At 45.9% G+C, this 19135-nt stretch overlaps 1 protein-coding gene across 3 annotated transcripts in view; it reads right to left on the bottom strand.

The window, feature by feature from the left end:
- Window positions 1-19135, bottom strand: part of Ptprh (protein tyrosine phosphatase receptor type H) — a 110433-nt gene that overhangs the window by 25724 nt on the left and 65574 nt on the right. For all 3 annotated transcript variants that reach the window (XM_063253307.1, XM_063253309.1, XM_063253308.1), the window contains 3 exons: window positions 18200-18466; window positions 9741-10007; window positions 1280-1546 (listed from right to left, as the gene is read on the bottom strand). In XM_063253307.1, coding sequence (XP_063109377.1) covers window positions 1280-1546; window positions 9741-10007; window positions 18200-18466 — 801 coding nt within the window. The remainder of the gene's footprint in view (window positions 1-1279; window positions 1547-9740; window positions 10008-18199; window positions 18467-19135) is intronic.

Here is a 19135-nt window from a genome sequence, read left to right on the forward strand (position 1 = left end):
CGCGGAGAGCGGACCGGTAGAGGCTTCGGAGCGAAGCACGAAAGGAGCCGCGGGGAGCGGACCAGAGGAGGCTTCAGCTGGGAGCGATCCCAGGACAGGCTGTACAGAGAGAAAATAAAAAAAAAGGTTGTCCACTGCCAGACTTTGTCGTGTGTCCTTCCTGCCGGCCGGGAGCGACATCGACAGCTGACTTCTCAACACAAGTCAAGATCCTGGAGAGAAGCATTTCAAGTCCCACAAGAAAACAACCTCCAACCCAGAGTGATGTACTCCACAAAACTATCTTTCAGAACTGATTGAGAAATAAGACCCTGCTATGTGAATGAACACCTGAGGAAATTCATGAGCACCAGTCCAGCACTCTAAAATATTCTGAAGGACACTCTAGGAAGAGATACCAAAGACGACAGTTCCATCAATCCCAGCACAATGAATCCACCAGGGAGGCAAACAGTGACATAGGACTTGAGAGAGACAAGGCAGTGAAAAAACAGGAAAATTACATGACAAGGATGAGTCAATACTATCACTTATAATCATCCAGGTGAATGCTCTCAATTCACCAATCAAAACAAACAGACTGGCAGAATGCATCAAGAAGCAAGATTCAACAACATGCTGCATGCAAGAAACACACTGACCTCTAAGGAAATTCACAGACTGAAAGTCAAGGCTGGAGAACAACCCTCTATGTGACAAGAACCTGGAAAAAGAAGGGTAGTTGCTCTACTTGCAGACAAAGTGGATTTCAAGCCAAGATTAAGTGACAAAGAAGGTTACTACAGCTGGGAAACGGAATAATCCAAAAGGGAGAGAGGGCAATCAAAAATACATATGCACCAAACACCAATGCATTCAGCTAAATGAGACCAATATTAAAGGACATGAAAAATCAATTAAGCACTAATACAGTTGTACTGGGGGACCTCAATACCCCACATTCCTAAACACACAAAACTAACAGAAAATCAACAATGAAATATTAGAATGGAACCCAACTTTGGAGCAAATGAGCTACGCAGATGTCTACACAGCGATCTCCTCTCAACCTTTACAATATGCATTGTTCTTAGCTGCAAATAGGATGCTCTAGAAAATAGACGACTTACCAGCACATAGAACATGCTTATTCAAATTCAAAGAAATTGAAATTCTCCTGTGCATACATTATCAGACCACAGTGCGATGAGATTGGAAAGCGATGGCAAAAGAAATGAAAAGAATTTCGTAAGTGCACAGAAATTAAATAGCATCCTCCTAAAATCCTTGCTGCCCTCACCTGTAGTAGCATTGAGAGTCTCCCTGGTGCTGTTGACTCCGTCTTTTTCCACCCACACAGAAAACTCATATGAAGTCCCAGAACGCAGTTCCTCCACGGTGACACAGGTGTCTGTGGTCCTCTGGGTCTCAATTGTGTTGCTGTCTCCAGTCCACTGCACATAGTAGGTGAGGTTCTGGGAGTCTGACTCCTCGGGCCGCTCCCAGCACAGTCTGATGGACCTGTTGGTCTGACTTTCCACTCGCAGGCTGCTCACTGGGTTGGGGGCTGAGCACAGGGACAGAAGGAAAATCAGGTTCATTTTCCCAGTCCTCACATTTGCCTGCCCTCTACTCGTGGACTTGGAAGACTTGAGAAGCTCAGACCTGCACCGAAGAACAGGACAGCACAGGGCCCGAGGGACTCAGGAGCTCTGTGACAGGCTCCTGCCAGGTGCACAGTGAGGACGCGGGAGGTTGGCACAGTCAGTATAAAGCTGGGACCACAAATTTTATACACTGGAGTACTACTCAGCTATAAAGAATGATCACATTGAGATATTTATAAATAAATGGACTCAGATTAACAGAATACTCATAAGTGAAATAAATCAAACTCACATGGAAAAATACACAAGAGTTTCCCTAGGGTAACAAATGCAAAGAATACATGAAATTATGTGGTAATCGTGATTCCCCATTACATTCCTTTCAAACCTTATAATGCTTTCATTTATTAGTTGGAATGATTTTATTCTGGGTTCTTTGATTTTGTTGTTTGTGATGATATCAACAGTTATTTTGAAGAAAACAAAACATTATAACGCCTAGTGCTGATTTACTATCGTCTTGTTTTGACATCCAACCAAGCTTCTGTGCTTCTGTCTTCCCTGGTTTTACCATGCTGTATCTTATTGGATTTTATTATATGTGATAGTATAAACAAAATTTTTTATAGACAAGGAAATAATACAGTAACCATTGTTGCTCTTTTGTTAGTTGGTTATGAATACCCTGTGATACTTTCATTCTCATGAGGGGTTTTCTACTGTCTTATTATGTTTGATACTATAGTATTTAAAGGTATATTGAAACATTTCAAGGAAACACACACTGTGGTGGTTACTGTTACGTCAGGTCATCTGGTGGTGACACACTATGTTCCTTAAATTGTTCTGTTGTATCCTGTGTTGTGATGTCCTCATTTATCTTAATCTTTTTTCAAATAAAATAAAACATAAAAAACAAGCTAGGACCACAAAGCCTCATTCATGCTTTCGCTTTCTATGTAAATTACAGGTTGAAACGGAACTGCTTCACATTGTCACACTCCATCATACATGCTGTGGTGATTCACTTTGGCTCATTTTCGTTTTCCACATTTTTGTGTGGCTCACAGAAAGCTGAAGTTTCTGTGTGTGTTTTTTGTGTATTTCTATTGAATCACCATACTTGCCACTTTCTCCTGACCTTTCTCAAGCACGCAGTACCAATCCATACAAAAGGAGAGCCCAACAGCCAAGTGTCTTGTTGTATCCCCAACCCCAGAATCTAGGAGGCTGGGAAAGGAGGATCTCAATTCAATTTGTGCTGGGGAAATTGAGCAAAACATTTCCTTAAAACAAGCAAACAAACACAAACACGATGCAGAGAAAAGATCGGTGTGAAGATTCATCAGTGAATCTCCAGTACCATGGAACTGAGGAGCTTAAAATACTGGCTGCCAGGTTTCAGCTAGATTTAGGGGAAAAGGACACAGTGGTAGGCAGCAGACAAAGACCCTCTCTGAGTCTCGCTGTGCACACACTGGAAGATACCTATGACAGGAAGAAATGAAACAGGGAAGTTGTCCCCTGGACCCAGGAAAGATCTGAAGCAAGATTTGAAGACCATGGTTTGAGGCAACAGAGAAACTTCAACAAAGAAGAAGCGAGTAGTGGGCTACCCTTTCTCCTAGTGTTGCATCTCATTGTGTGAAAAGAGCTGTACTAATTTAGAGACACACAGGGACTGTCGAGAACCCCAGAGGCCTCCACACAGACATGCAGCAATGGGAGGAAGCATTAGAGGCCAAGAAGTGCACTAGCTGCCGTGACTGCTTCTCCTGTGGGACTGGATGCCCCACGGGGGACAGTGATTGGCTGTGACCCGTCTTGGACAGGGGCCAAATGAGCTTCAAATGCAGAATAGCCCTTGGCCCCATTTAGCAGCTTCAGCTCAGTTCAAGCATTTAGAAGACCCCTGATTTCTAAAGGGGCAGGCTTGCTGAGATTATCCACTACCTGGCCATGAATCCACTGCAGGGTTCCTGGGATAAGTCAGCACACTGCTGGACTTTGTCTCCACACATTATCTACCAGTGACAGCAGAGAGAAACCCGCAAGTGATTTTTTTCAATCTGTCTTCTCTTATTGCTTTGTTTTACTCTTAATGGTTTGATCTTATTTTTATGTGAATGTGAGTGTAGTTTTTAGTCTTACTCTGGCTGTTGTTCTAGGGTTCTTTTGTTTGCTTGTTTGTTTTGGTACTGGGGACGAAACTTACAAGAGCAGCCTGAAAGTCCGGCAGTTATGGTGCTGAGCTAAGTCCCCAGCCTGTTTTTTGTTTTATTTCCTCCTTTTCTCTTTCCGTCCTATCTTCTGCACAAATCCCCCAAGGTATTGCATGATCTACCTTTACCCTCTAGCCTTGCTTCTAATCCTTTACTCTTCTTCAATTTCTATGCTTTTTCCAAAATAACATTTTAATTTTTCTCCTCTGAGAGTAAAATTTACATAAGGTAGTCTTTTGCTTATTGGCTACAGTTTTCCAATTTGGGTTAGATTTTGTTACTACAATTCTGCTTCTTAAAGCTAAAGGTGGCACATTAGTGATTACCTCAGTTTGCAGTTTTCTGTGTTTGTTTCATGCTACAGTTACTGCTAATTGTACCACTTCAGCCAAAGTGACATAACTGTTCCAACCAACTGTTCTTCCAGGTGTAAAGCAGGACTGAGGTTGCCTAAGGGCCATACAAAACACTGTGGGCCGATAACAAAGAACCAAGTGCTCGACCAACCAGGCAGCAATTTCTTATCCCCAATAAACTGAAGTGTTGGATCTTGAAACACTCACAATCTAAGAGCCAGCTCCACCTGCATGATGTCCCTGACAAAGTCATTTTCTAAGGGTTCTAAATACAACCAATAAAACTGTACCCAATATGCAACTGAAAAACATCAACCTAGTAATTCAATTGAAAAACTAAGAAAATGAGGCACAAACCATTCAGGACCCCTCCTCCTGGCTCTCAGGAGCTCTTCCTATTCCAATTCTAATTCCCCAATACATTTTCTGACTCTTAAGAAAGAAGAAAACAGAACATGAGAAAATGCGTAAAGAAAATGCAATCCCAGTCATCCAGTGCACCAAAGACAAACCCACGGGACAAAGAGGTGGGACGACCTGAAATCCAACCCCCCCCCCCACTCCCAGGCTCTCGGAAGTCATAAAACAAAGCAAATGAATGAAGTTCTAGAAAAAGTCAACTCAGAAATAAGTTCTCACATAACTACAGAGATGGTGACCATGGTGAAAAATATGCTGAGTAACTCTAGAGCAGATACAGACAAAACATAAAATTTTTAGAAATGATGGAAATCAGGACTGCCCCAAATAGGAAAGAAACACAATCCATAAAATGAATTTGAGCCTACATCCAGGACAGTAAAACTTATACTGAAAGTATCTGTAGTAGAATATCCCAACATGAGGACAGAATCTCAGACACAAAAGACAGGCTTCATGTACTGATCATAAGAAAATCTTCATGTGGCACAGTACCATGAGATATCAATCCAGCAGATTCTAGGTCATGTAAACAATTGATTGCAAAGCCGGGCATACAGTTCAGTGGCAGAAGCAACCATCCGGCAAACCTGAGGTCATCAGTTCAATTCCCACCAACGAAAAAAAAAAAAGAATAAAAAAAAATGATTGGAGAAACTGAAAAAGCAGGAGGTGCTATGCATGATACAAAAATCCATTCACAGACAGAAAGGCAAAACACTTCCCGGACGGGGAAATAACACTCGGAAACCCAGATAAGTAAGGGATATAAAACATGATCAAAAAAATCTACAACCAAGCACATCATAATCAAGATTCCAGAAATTCATCACAAGAACAGAATACTAAAACCCACCAGAGAAATAAATAAATCATCTATAAAGAATTGGCCATTCAGAAACACAGCTGACTGTTGGGAGCCACCACATTGCCGAGCCGCCTCATATAGCGATCATGCGGCCTGTGGTAAAGAGTAAAGCCTGAGTTAGATTACCCCTCCCATCGAGCACGTTAGTTTCCTGCTTACCGCATAAACAACCCGCTCAATAATATGTTAGCCAATCAGCTTGCCTTGCTTACTTTAACATGATTGGACACTGTATCCGTATATATACTGGTGCCACCCCTGGGGGAAAGTAGAAGCCCAAAAGGAGCCGCAGAGAGCGGACCGGTAGAGGCTTCAGAGAGAAGCCCAAAAGGAGCCGCGGAGAGCGGACCGGTAGAGGCTTCGGAGCGAAGCACGAAAGGAGCCGCGGGGAGCGGACCAGAGGAGGCTTCGGCTGGGAGCGATCCCAGGACAGGCTGTACAGAGAGAAAATAAAAAAAAAGGTTGTCCACTGCCAGACTTTGTCGTGTGTCCTTCCTGCCGGCCGGGAGCGACATCGACATTTGGTGGCCCGTACGGGGAACAACTGATCACCCCCGAGACGTGGTAGTGGACAACGTTCCTTGATACAGCACTGCGAGACAGGTGAGTAGGGGATAAACCTGGGCCCTGGGTGGTGCGCACCTACAGGGTTTTTAGACTCCCCTCAGGCTCACGCGTAAGTGGCGGATTTTTGGGCCTCACGCGGTGAGTAACATATTAAATATGGGTAACGTACCGAGTAACGACACCCAGCCCTTGGTACAGGTCCTCCGGAAGCTCTTAAAGTCCAGAGACCTCAAGGTGGGACACAAAACGCTGGAGAGCTTTTTTGAGGAGATTGATAGTTTCGCTCCCTGGTTCTTGCCCACAGGGCACTTAAACCTGCCCTCGTGGGAGAAGTTGGGCAGGGATCTTTCTCTAGCGGAAAGGGAGGGCGGGGCTTCGGTCTTCGCTCGGCCACTGTGGGAAATGATATATGCATGCTTAAAGAGCGAGGGTGGTTGCAGGGAAGGCTCTCAAGAGCTCATTAAAGTGCGTAGGGCATTCAAACAGGCCCAGTCAGGGAGCTCCCGGGAGGGGTCCGTCAAAGGAGACAAAGATATAAAGGAGGAAGACGGGGCTCAGGCCTCGGAGTCGTCTGACTCCGAGAACGAAAAAGGCTTAGACAACGATGAGACCAAGGAGCCTAGATGCCAAGAGGATAGGCCGCTCGATAAGGAGTCGCAGGGTTCTTTCCCAGCGTTGCGCCGCGAATTGCGCTCCGCTCAACTTGGTCTGCGGAGGAGTAGAGAGCTCCTGAGCGCCCCCTGGCGCGAGAGGGAGGCGAAGCCTTCCGCCCCACCTTGGGGGCTGTTCCCGGAAGCGATCCCTCGCCACGAGGCGGCCGCGTGGGAGCTCCCTCCCCTTTCGCCAAAACAGGAAGTGATGCACGGGCCCCCATTTTCCGCCCAATCACGGCCGCCGTCTTATGCTCCGCCGCCGGCGGGTCGGTATTTTTACAGGCGGCTTTGGCAGGGGGGACGTTTGTCTCATGAGGTACATCCACCACCTGGGATAGATAGTGGCCCCTACGGGATATTTCCTGTACAAGTAGCTATGGGCCAGGGACGTAATACATGAGAGCCTTTTGAGATAAAACAGATTAAAAAACTTAAAAATGCAGTTACAACCTTTGGGCCGACTGCGCCTTACACCATTGCCATGCTGGAGAACCTGTCTTCTGGGCCCCTCACCCCCGCGGACTGGATTCAGCTGGCAAAGGCGTGTCTGCCCTCGGGTAGTTACCTAGATTGGCGAGCCTGGTACACAAAGTTCTCTGCCGAGCAGGCTAAAAAAAACGCCGGTCGAGGAAATGGGGGCTGGGGATTTAGCTCAGCGGCATAAGCGCCTGCCTTGTAAGCAGGCAATCGCCAGTTCGATCCCTGGTACCAATAAAAAAAAAAAAAAAAAAAAAAAAAAGATAAAAATAAAAAATAAAAAATAAAAAACAAAAAGGGGGAGTAAGCCAAGGCCTGCCTCCAAAGGCGCGGTTATCTATGGCATGACAATGGATGGGCCCGGATCCGGTAATCAGCTGGAACCGAGGCGCGGTTTGTGTTTTTCTGCAGGAATCGGGACGAGAACCACTGTGGGTACCGGAGAGACTGACACGGTCGACAAAGCCCTCGACTAAAGATCAGACCTGCCCTACCGGAGATCCATCACAGACCAACCAACAAGATAAATAAAAATAGCGGTAGCCCAAAATAGACAAAAAGATCCTCAGGCATATGCATGGCTCGCTCGCCTAGCCTACAACGGAGTCTAGGGACGGTGAGCTTCCCACACTCCTCCTCTAAAAAATTATGATATAGCAGGGTAGATGAGTCAATGACGGATAAGAGCATGCCTCCCCAGCATGACTCAACCTAAGACAGGCCCTACCCCATACCGCACAAAAGCCGCTAAATTACTAGGTTCCGCCCAAACCAAATGTCGCCCCGGGGGGATCATGCGGAGCGACATGAGTATATGCCTGTGTGCATCCAGGTTCCGTCCGGTTCCTTCCTGGCCCTGGAAAAAGGACGAGGGCCTCGGGGCCTCGGCAGACTCGGGGACGGCCGACCCGGGCCGACGCCGAGAGCCCTTGGTGGGCCTCCTATCAGGGCATAGGCCTCTACACTCAATTCAGGACGGGCTGCGATGCGTAGACTTATTTAAAATAAAAAAGGGGGAGATGTTGGGAGCCACCACATTGCCGAGCCGCCGCATATAGCGATCATGCGGCCTGTGGTAAAGAGTAAAGCCTGAGTTAGATTACCCCTCCCATCGAGCACGTTAGTTTCCTGCTTACCGCGTAAACAACCCGCTCAATAATATGTTAGCCAATCAGCTTACCTTGCTTACTTTAACATGATTGGACACTGTATCCGTATATATACTGGTGCCACCCCTGGGGGAAAGTAGAAGCCCAAAAGGAGCCGCAGAGAGCGGACCGGTAGAGGCTTCAGAGAGAAGCCCAAAAGGAGCCGCGGAGAGCGGACCGGTAGAGGCTTCGGAGCGAAGCACGAAAGGAGCCGCGGGGAGCGGACCAGAGGAGGCTTCGGCTGGGAGCGATCCCAGGACAGGCTGTACAGAGAGAAAATAAAAAAACAGGTTGTCCACTGCCAGACTTTGTCGTGTGTCCTTCCTGCCGGCCGGGAGCGACATCGACAGCTGACTTCTCAACACAAGTCAAGATCCTGGAGAGAAGCATTTCAAGTCCCACAAGAAAACAACCTCCAACCCAGAGTGATGTACTCCACAAAACTATCTTTCAGAACTGATTGAGAAATAAGACCCTGCTATGTGAATGAACACCTGAGGAAATTCATGAGCACCAGTCCAGCACTCTAAAATATTCTGAAGGACACTCTAGGAAGAGATACCAAAGACGACAGTTCCATCAATCCCAGCACAATGAATCCACCAGGGAGGCAAACAGTGACATAGGACTTGAGAGAGACAAGGCAGTGAAAAAACAGGAAAATTACATGACAAGGATGAGTCAATACTATCACTTATAATCATCCAGGTGAATGCTCTCAATTCACCAATCAAAACAAACAGACTGGCAGAATGCATCAAGAAGCAAGATTCAACAACATGCTGCATGCAAGAAACACACTGACCTCTAAGGAAATTCACAGACTGAAAGTCAAGGCTGGAGAACAACCCTCTATGTGACAAGAACCTGGAAAAAGAAGGGTAGTTGCTCTACTTGCAGACAAAGTGGATTTCAAGCCAAGATTAAGTGACAAAGAAGGTTACTACAGCTGGGAAACGGAATAATCCAAAAGGGAGAGAGGGCAATCAAAAATACATATGCACCAAACACCAATGCATTCAGCTAAATGAGACCAATATTAAAGGACATGAAAAATCAATTAAGCACTAATACAGTTGTACTGGGGGACCTCAATACCCCACATTCCTAAACACACAAAACTAACAGAAAATCAACAATGAAATATTAGAATGGAACCCAACTTTGGAGCAAATGAGCTACGCAGATGTCTACACAGCGATCTCCTCTCAACCTTTACAATATGCATTGTTCTTAGCTGCAAATAGGATGCTCTAGAAAATAGACGACTTACCAGCACATAGAACATGCTTATTCAAATTCAAAGAAATTGAAATTCTCCTGTGCATACATTATCAGACCACAGTGCGATGAGATTGGAAAGCGATGGCAAAAGAAATGAAAAGAATTTCGTAAGTGCACAGAAATTAAATAGCATCCTCCTAAAATCCTTGCTGCCCTCACCTGTAGTAGCATTGAGAGTCTCCCTGGTGCTGTTGACTCCGTCTTTTTCCACCCACACAGAAAACTCATATGAAGTCCCAGAACGCAGTTCCTCCACGGTGACACAGGTGTCTGTGGTCCTCTGGGTCTCAATTGTGTTGCTGTCTCCAGTCCACTGCACATAGTAGGTGAGGTTCTGGGAGTCTGACTCCTCGGGCCGCTCCCAGCACAGTCTGATGGACCTGTTGGTCTGACTTTCCACTCGCAGGCTGCTCACTGGGTTGGGGGCTGAGCACAGGGACAGAAGGAAAATCAGGTTCATTTTCCCAGTCCTCACATTTGCCTGCCCTCTACTCGTGGACTTGGAAGACTTGAGAAGCTCAGACCTGCACCGAAGAACAGGACAGCACAGGGCCCGAGGGACTCAGGAGCTCTGTGACAGGCTCCTGCCAGGTGCACAGTGAGGACGCGGGAGGTTGGCACAGTCAGTATAAAGCTGGGACCACAAATTTTATACACTGGAGTACTACTCAGCTATAAAGAATGATCACATTGAGATATTTATAAATAAATGGACTCAGATTAACAGAATACTCAAAAGTGAAATAAATCAAACTCACATGGAAAAATACACAAGAGTTTCCCTAGGGTAACAAATGCAAAGAATACATGAAATTATGTGGTAATCGTGATTCCCCATTACATTCCTTTCAAACCTTATAATGCTTTCATTTATTAGTTGGAATGATTTTATTCTGGGTTCTTTGATTTTGTTGTTTGTGATGATATCAACAGTTATTTTGAAGAAAACAAAACATTATAACGCCTAGTGCTGATTTACTATCGTCTTGTTTTGACATCCAACCAAGCTTCTGTGCTTCTGTCTTCCCTGGTTTTACCATGCTGTATCTTATTGGATTTTATTATATGTGATAGTATAAACAAAATTTTTTATAGACAAGGAAATAATACAGTAACCATTGTTGCTCTTTTGTTAGTTGGTTATGAATACCCTGTGATACTTTCATTCTCATGAGGGGTTTTCTACTGTCTTATTATGTTTGATACTATAGTATTTAAAGGTATATTGAAACATTTCAAGGAAACACACACTGTGGTGGCTACTGTTACGTCAGGTCATCTGGTGGTGACACACTATGTTCCTTAAATTGTTCTGTTGTATCCTGTGTTGTGATGTCCTCATTTATCTTAATCTTTTTTCAAATAAAATAAAACATAAAAAACAAGCTAGGACCACAAAGCCTCATTCATGCTTTCGCTTTCTATGTAAATTACAGGTTGAAACGGAACTGCTTCACATTGTCACACTCCATCATACATGCTGTGGTGATTCACTTTGGCTCATTTTCGTTTTCCACATTTTTGTGTGGCTCACAGAAAGCTGAAGTTTCTGTGTGTGTTTTTTGTGTATTTCTATTGAATCACCATACTTGCCACTTTCTCCTGACCTTTCTCAAGCACGCAGTACCAATCCATACAAAAGGAGAGCCCAACAGCCAAGTGTCTTGTTGTATCCCCAACCCCAGAATCTAGGAGGCTGGGAAAGGAGGATCTCAATTCAATTTGTGCTGGGGAAATTGAGCAAAACATTTCCTTAAAACAAGCAAACAAACACAAACACGATGCAGAGAAAAGATCGGTGTGAAGATTCATCAGTGAATCTCCAGTACCATGGAACTGAGGAGCTTAAAATACTGGCTGCCAGGTTTCAGCTAGATTTAGGGGAAAAGGACACAGTGGTAGGCAGCAGACAAAGACCCTCTCTGAGTCTCGCTGTGCACACACTGGAAGATACCTATGACAGGAAGAAATGAAACAGGGAAGTTGTCCCCTGGACCCAGGAAAGATCTGAAGCAAGATTTGAAGACCATGGTTTGAGGCAACAGAGAAACTTCAACAAAGAAGAAGCGAGTAGTGGGCTACCCTTTCTCCTAGTGTTGCATCTCATTGTGTGAAAAGAGCTGTACTAATTTAGAGACACACAGGGACTGTCGAGAACCCCAGAGGCCTCCACACAGACATGCAGCAATGGGAGGAAGCATTAGAGGCCAAGAAGTGCACTAGCTGCCGTGACTGCTTCTCCTGTGGGACTGGATGCCCCACGGGGGACAGTGATTGGCTGTGACCCGTCTTGGACAGGGGCCAAATGAGCTTCAAATGCAGAATAGCCCTTGGCCCCATTTAGCAGCTTCAGCTCAGTTCAAGCATTTAGAAGACCCCTGATTTCTAAAGGGGCAGGCTTGCTGAGATTATCCACTACCTGGCCATGAATCCACTGCAGGGTTCCTGGGATAAGTCAGCACACTGCTGGACTTTGTCTCCACACATTATCTACCAGTGACAGCAGAGAGAAACCCGCAAGTGATTTTTTTCAATCTGTCTTCTCTTATTGCTTTGTTTTACTCTTAATGGTTTGATCTTATTTTTATGTGAATGTGAGTGTAGTTTTTAGTCTTACTCTGGCTGTTGTTCTAGGGTTCTTTTGTTTGCTTGTTTGTTTTGGTACTGGGGACGAAACTTACAAGAGCAGCCTGAAAGTCCGGCAGTTATGGTGCTGAGCTAAGTCCCCAGCCTGTTTTTTGTTTTATTTCCTCCTTTTCTCTTTCCGTCCTATCTTCTGCACAAATCCCCCAAGGTATTGCATGATCTACCTTTACCCTCTAGCCTTGCTTCTAATCCTTTACTCTTCTTCAATTTCTATGCTTTTTCCAAAATAACATTTTAATTTTTCTCCTCTGAGAGTAAAATTTACATAAGGTAGTCTTTTGCTTATTGGCTACAGTTTTCCAATTTGGGTTAGATTTTGTTACTACAATTCTGCTTCTTAAAGCTAAAGGTGGCACATTAGTGATTACCTCAGTTTGCAGTTTTCTGTGTTTGTTTCATGCTACAGTTACTGCTAATTGTACCACTTCAGCCAAAGTGACATAACTGTTCCAACCAACTGTTCTTCCAGGTGTAAAGCAGGACTGAGGTTGCCTAAGGGCCATACAAAACACTGTGGGCCGATAACAAAGAACCAAGTGCTCGACCAACCAGGCAGCAATTTCTTATCCCCAATAAACTGAAGTGTTGGATCTTGAAACACTCACAATCTAAGAGCCAGCTCCACCTGCATGATGTCCCTGACAAAGTCATTTTCTAAGGGTTCTAAATACAACCAATAAAACTGTACCCAATATGCAACTGAAAAACATCAACCTAGTAATTCAATTGAAAAACTAAGAAAATGAGGCACAAACCATTCAGGACCCCTCCTCCTGGCTCTCAGGAGCTCTTCCTATTCCAATTCTAATTCCCCAATACATTTTCTGACTCTTAAGAAAGAAGAAAACAGAACATGAGAAAATGCGTAAAGAAAATGCAATCCCAGTCATCCAGTGCACCAAAGACAAACCCACGGGACAAAGAGGTGGGACGACCTGAAATCCAACCCCCCCCCCACTCCCAGGCTCTCGGAAGTCATAAAACAAAGCAAATGAATGAAGTTCTAGAAAAAGTCAACTCAGAAATAAGTTCTCACATAACTACAGAGATGGTGACCATGGTGAAAAATATGCTGAGTAACTCTAGAGCAGATACAGACAAAACATAAAATTTTTAGAAATGATGGAAATCAGGACTGCCCCAAATAGGAAAGAAACACAATCCATAAAATGAATTTGAGCCTACATCCAGGACAGTAAAACTTATACTGAAAGTATCTGTAGTAGAATATCCCAACATGAGGACAGAATCTCAGACACAAAAGACAGGCTTCATGTACTGATCATAAGAAAATCTTCATGTGGCACAGTACCATGAGATATCAATCCAGCAGATTCTAGGTCATGTAAACAATTGATTGCGAAGCCGGGCATACAGTTCAGTGGCAGAAGCAACCATCCGGCAAACCTGAGGTCATCAGTTCAATTCCCACCAACGAAAAAAAAAAAAGAATAAAAAAAAATGATTGGAGAAACTGAAAAAGCAGGAGGTGCTATGCATGATACAAAAATCCATTCACAGACAGAAAGGCAAAACACTTCCCGGACGGGGAAATAACACTCGGAAACCCAGATAAGTAAGGGATATAAAACATGATCAAAAAAATCTACAACCAAGCACATCATAATCAAGATTCCAGAAATTCATCACAAGAACAGAATACTAAAACCCACCAGAGAAATAAATAAATCATCTATAAAGAATTGGCCATTCAGAAACACAGCTGACTGTTGGGAGCCACCACATTGCCGAGCCGCCTCATATAGCGATCATGCGGCCTGTGGTAAAGAGTAAAGCCTGAGTTAGATTACCCCTCCCATCGAGCACGTTAGTTTCCTGCTTACCGCATAAACAACCCGCTCAATAATATGTTAGCCAATCAGCTTGCCTTGCTTACTTTAACATGATTGGACACTGTATCCGTATATATACTGGTGCCACCCCTGGGGGAAAGTAGAAGCCCAAAAGGAGCCGCAGAGAGCGGACCGGTAGAGGCTTCAGAGAGAAGCCCAAAAGGAGCCGCGGAGAGCGGACCGGTAGAGGCTTCGGAGCGAAGCACGAAAGGAGCCGCGGGGAGCGGACCAGAGGAGGCTTCGGCTGGGAGCGATCCCAGGACAGGCTGTACAGAGAGAAAATAAAAAAAAAGGTTGTCCACTGCCAGACTTTGTCGTGTGTCCTTCCTGCCGGCCGGGAGCGACATCGACATTTGGTGGCCCGTACGGGGAACAACTGATCACCCCCGAGACGTGGTAGTGGACAACGTTCCTTGATACAGCACTGCGAGACAGGTGAGTAGGGGATAAACCTGGGCCCTGGGTGGTGCGCACCTACAGGGTTTTTAGACTCCCCTCAGGCTCACGCGTAAGTGGCGGATTTTTGGGCCTCACGCGGTGAGTAACATATTAAATATGGGTAACGTACCGAGTAACGACACCCAGCCCTTGGTACAGGTCCTCCGGAAGCTCTTAAAGTCCAGAGACCTCAAGGTGGGACACAAAACGCTGGAGAGCTTTTTTGAGGAGATTGATAGTTTCGCTCCCTGGTTCTTGCCCACAGGGCACTTAAACCTGCCCTCGTGGGAGAAGTTGGGCAGGGATCTTTCTCTAGCGGAAAGGGAGGGCGGGGCTTCGGTCTTCGCTCGGCCACTGTGGGAAATGATATATGCATGCTTAAAGAGCGAGGGTGGTTGCAGGGAAGGCTCTCAAGAGCTCATTAAAGTGCGTAGGGCATTCAAACAGGCCCAGTCAGGGAGCTCCCGGGAGGGGTCCGTCAAAGGAGACAAAGATATAAAGGAGGAAGACGGGGCTCAGGCCTCGGAGTCGTCTGACTCCGAGAACGAAAAAGGCTTAGACAACGATGAGACCAAGGAGCCTAGATGCCAAGAGGATAGGCCGCTCGATAAGGAGTCGCAGGGTTCTTTCCCAGCGTTGCGCCGCGAATTGCGCTCCGCTCAACTTGGTCTGCGGAGGAGTAGAGAGCTCCTGAGCGCCCCCTGGCGCGAGAGGGAGGCGAAGCCTTCCGCCCCACCTTGGGGGCTGTTCCCGGAAGCGATCCCTCGCCACGAGGCGGCCGCGTGGGAGCTCCCTCCCCTTTCGCCAAAACAGGAAGTGATGCACGGGCCCCCATTTTCCGCCCAATCACGGCCGCCGTCTTATGCTCCGCCGCCGGCGGGTCGGTATTTTTACAGGCGGCTTTGGCAGGGGGGACGTTTGTCTCATGAGGTACATCCACCACCTGGGATAGATAGTGGCCCCTACGGGATATTTCCTGTACAAGTAGCTATGGGCCAGGGACGTAATACATGAGAGCCTTTTGAGATAAAACAGATTAAAAAACTTAAAAATGCAGTTACAACCTTTGGGCCGACTGCGCCTTACACCATTGCCATGCTGGAGAACCTGTCTTCTGGGCCCCTCACCCCCGCGGACTGGATTCAGCTGGCAAAGGCGTGTCTGCCCTCGGGTAGTTACCTAGATTGGCGAGCCTGGTACACAAAGTTCTCTGCCGAGCAGGCTAAAAAAAACGCCGGTCGAGGAAATGGGGGCTGGGGATTTAGCTCAGCGGCATAAGCGCCTGCCTTGTAAGCAGGCAATCGCCAGTTCGATCCCTGGTACCAATAAAAAAAAAAAAAAAAAAAAAAAAAGATAAAAATAAAAAATAAAAAATAAAAAACAAAAAGGGGGAGTAAGCCAAGGCCTGCCTCCAAAGGCGCGGTTATCTATGGCATGACAATGGATGGGCCCGGATCCGGTAATCAGCTGGAACCGAGGCGCGGTTTGTGTTTTTCTGCAGGAATCGGGACGAGAACCACTGTGGGTACCGGAGAGACTGACACGGTCGACAAAGCCCTCGACTAAAGATCAGACCTGCCCTACCGGAGATCCATCACAGACCAACCAACAAGATAAATAAAAATAGCGGTAGCCCAAAATAGACAAAAAGATCCTCAGGCATATGCATGGCTCGCTCGCCTAGCCTACAACGGAGTCTAGGGACGGTGAGCTTCCCACACTCCTCCTCTAAAAAATTATGATATAGCAGGGTAGATGAGTCAATGACGGATAAGAGCATGCCTCCCCAGCATGACTCAACCTAAGACAGGCCCTACCCCATACCGCACAAAAGCCGCTAAATTACTAGGTTCCGCCCAAACCAAATGTCGCCCCGGGGGGATCATGCGGAGCGACATGAGTATATGCCTGTGTGCATCCAGGTTCCGTCCGGTTCCTTCCTGGCCCTGGAAAAAGGACGAGGGCCTCGGGGCCTCGGCAGACTCGGGGACGGCCGACCCGGGCCGACGCCGAGAGCCCTTGGTGGGCCTCCTATCAGGGCATAGGCCTCTACACTCAATTCAGGACGGGCTGCGATGCGTAGACTTATTTAAAATAAAAAAGGGGGAGATGTTGGGAGCCACCACATTGCCGAGCCGCCGCATATAGCGATCATGCGGCCTGTGGTAAAGAGTAAAGCCTGAGTTAGATTACCCCTCCCATCGAGCACGTTAGTTTCCTGCTTACCGCGTAAACAACCCGCTCAATAATATGTTAGCCAATCAGCTTACCTTGCTTACTTTAACATGATTGGACACTGTATCCGTATATATACTGGTGCCACCCCTGGGGGAAAGTAGAAGCCCAAAAGGAGCCGCAGAGAGCGGACCGGTAGAGGCTTCAGAGAGAAGCCCAAAAGGAGCCGCGGAGAGCGGACCGGTAGAGGCTTCGGAGCGAAGCACGAAAGGAGCCGCGGGGAGCGGACCAGAGGAGGCTTCGGCTGGGAGCGATCCCAGGACAGGCTGTACAGAGAGAAAATAAAAAAACAGGTTGTCCACTGCCAGACTTTGTCGTGTGTCCTTCCTGCCGGCCGGGAGCGACATCGACAGCTGACTTCTCAACACAAGTCAAGATCCTGGAGAGAAGCATTTCAAGTCCCACAAGAAAACAACCTCCAACCCAGAGTGATGTACTCCACAAAACTATCTTTCAGAACTGATTGAGAAATAAGACCCTGCTATGTGAATGAACACCTGAGGAAATTCATGAGCACCAGTCCAGCACTCTAAAATATTCTGAAGGACACTCTAGGAAGAGATACCAAAGACGACAGTTCCATCAATCCCAGCACAATGAATCCACCAGGGAGGCAAACAGTGACATAGGACTTGAGAGAGACAAGGCAGTGAAAAAACAGGAAAATTACATGACAAGGATGAGTCAATACTATCACTTATAATCATCCAGGTGAATGCTCTCAATTCACCAATCAAAACAAACAGACTGGCAGAATGCATCAAGAAGCAAGATTCAACAACATGCTGCATGCAAGAAACACACTGACCTCTAAGGAAATTCACAGACTGAAAGTCAAGGCTGGAGAACAACCCTCTATGTGACAAGAACCTGGAAAAAGAAGGGTAGTTGCTCTACTTGCAGACAAAGTGGATTTCAAGCCAAGATTAAGTGACAAAGAAGGTTACTACAGCTGGGAAACGGAATAATCCAAAAGGGAGAGAGGGCAATCAAAAATACATATGCACCAAACACCAATGCATTCAGCTAAATGAGACCAATATTAAAGGACATGAAAAATCAATTAAGCACTAATACAGTTGTACTGGGGGACCTCAATACCCCACATTCCTAAACACACAAAACTAACAGAAAATCAACAATGAAATATTAGAATGGAACCCAACTTTGGAGCAAATGAGCTACGCAGATGTCTACACAGCGATCTCCTCTCAACCTTTACAATATGCATTGTTCTTAGCTGCAAATAGGATGCTCTAGAAAATAGACGACTTACCAGCACATAGAACATGCTTATTCAAATTCAAAGAAATTGAAATTCTCCTGTGCATACATTATCAGACCACAGTGCGATGAGATTGGAAAGCGATGGCAAAAGAAATGAAAAGAATTTCGTAAGTGCACAGAAATTAAATAGCATCCTCCTAAAATCCTTGCTGCCCTCACCTGTAGTAGCATTGAGAGTCTCCCTGGTGCTGTTGACTCCGTCTTTTTCCACCCACACAGAAAACTCATATGAAGTCCCAGAACGCAGTTCCTCCACGGTGACACAGGTGTCTGTGGTCCTCTGGGTCTCAATTGTGTTGCTGTCTCCAGTCCACTGCACATAGTAGGTGAGGTTCTGGGAGTCTGACTCCTCGGGCCGCTCCCAGCACAGTCTGATGGACCTGTTGGTCTGACTTTCCACTCGCAGGCTGCTCACTGGGTTGGGGGCTGAGCACAGGGACAGAAGGAAAATCAGGTTCATTTTCCCAGTCCTCACATTTGCCTGCCCTCTACTCGTGGACTTGGAAGACTTGAGAAGCTCAGACCTGCACCGAAGAACAGGACAGCACAGGGCCCGAGGGACTCAGGAGCTCTGTGACAGGCTCCTGCCAGGTGCACAGTGAGGACGCGGGAGGTTGGCACAGTCAGTATAAAGCTGGGACCACAAATTTTATACACTGGAGTACTACTCAGCTATAAAGAATGATCACATTGAGATATTTATAAATAAATGGACTCAGATTAACAGAATACTCAAAAGTGAAATAAATCAAACTCACATGGAAAAATACACAAGAGTTTCCCTAGGGTAACAAATGCAAAGAATACATGAAATTATGTGGTAATCGTGATTCCCCATTACATTCCTTTCAAACCTTATAATGCTTTCATTTATTAGTTGGAATGATTTTATTCTGGGTTCTTTGATTTTGTTGTTTGTGATGATATCAACAGTTATTTTGAAGAAAACAAAACATTATAACGCCTAGTGCTGATTTACTATCGTCTTGTTTTGACATCCAACCAAGCTTCTGTGCTTCTGTCTTCCCTGGTTTTACCATGCTGTATCTTATTGGATTTTATTATATGTGATAGTATAAACAAAATTTTTTATAG

Source organism: Cavia porcellus, unplaced genomic scaffold (assembly GCF_034190915.1).
Source record: "Cavia porcellus strain 051 isolate PalLab524CR breed Dunkin Hartley unplaced genomic scaffold, mCavPor4.1 scaffold_7, whole genome shotgun sequence".
In the NCBI taxonomy this organism is placed as follows: Eukaryota; Metazoa; Chordata; class Mammalia; order Rodentia; family Caviidae; genus Cavia; species Cavia porcellus.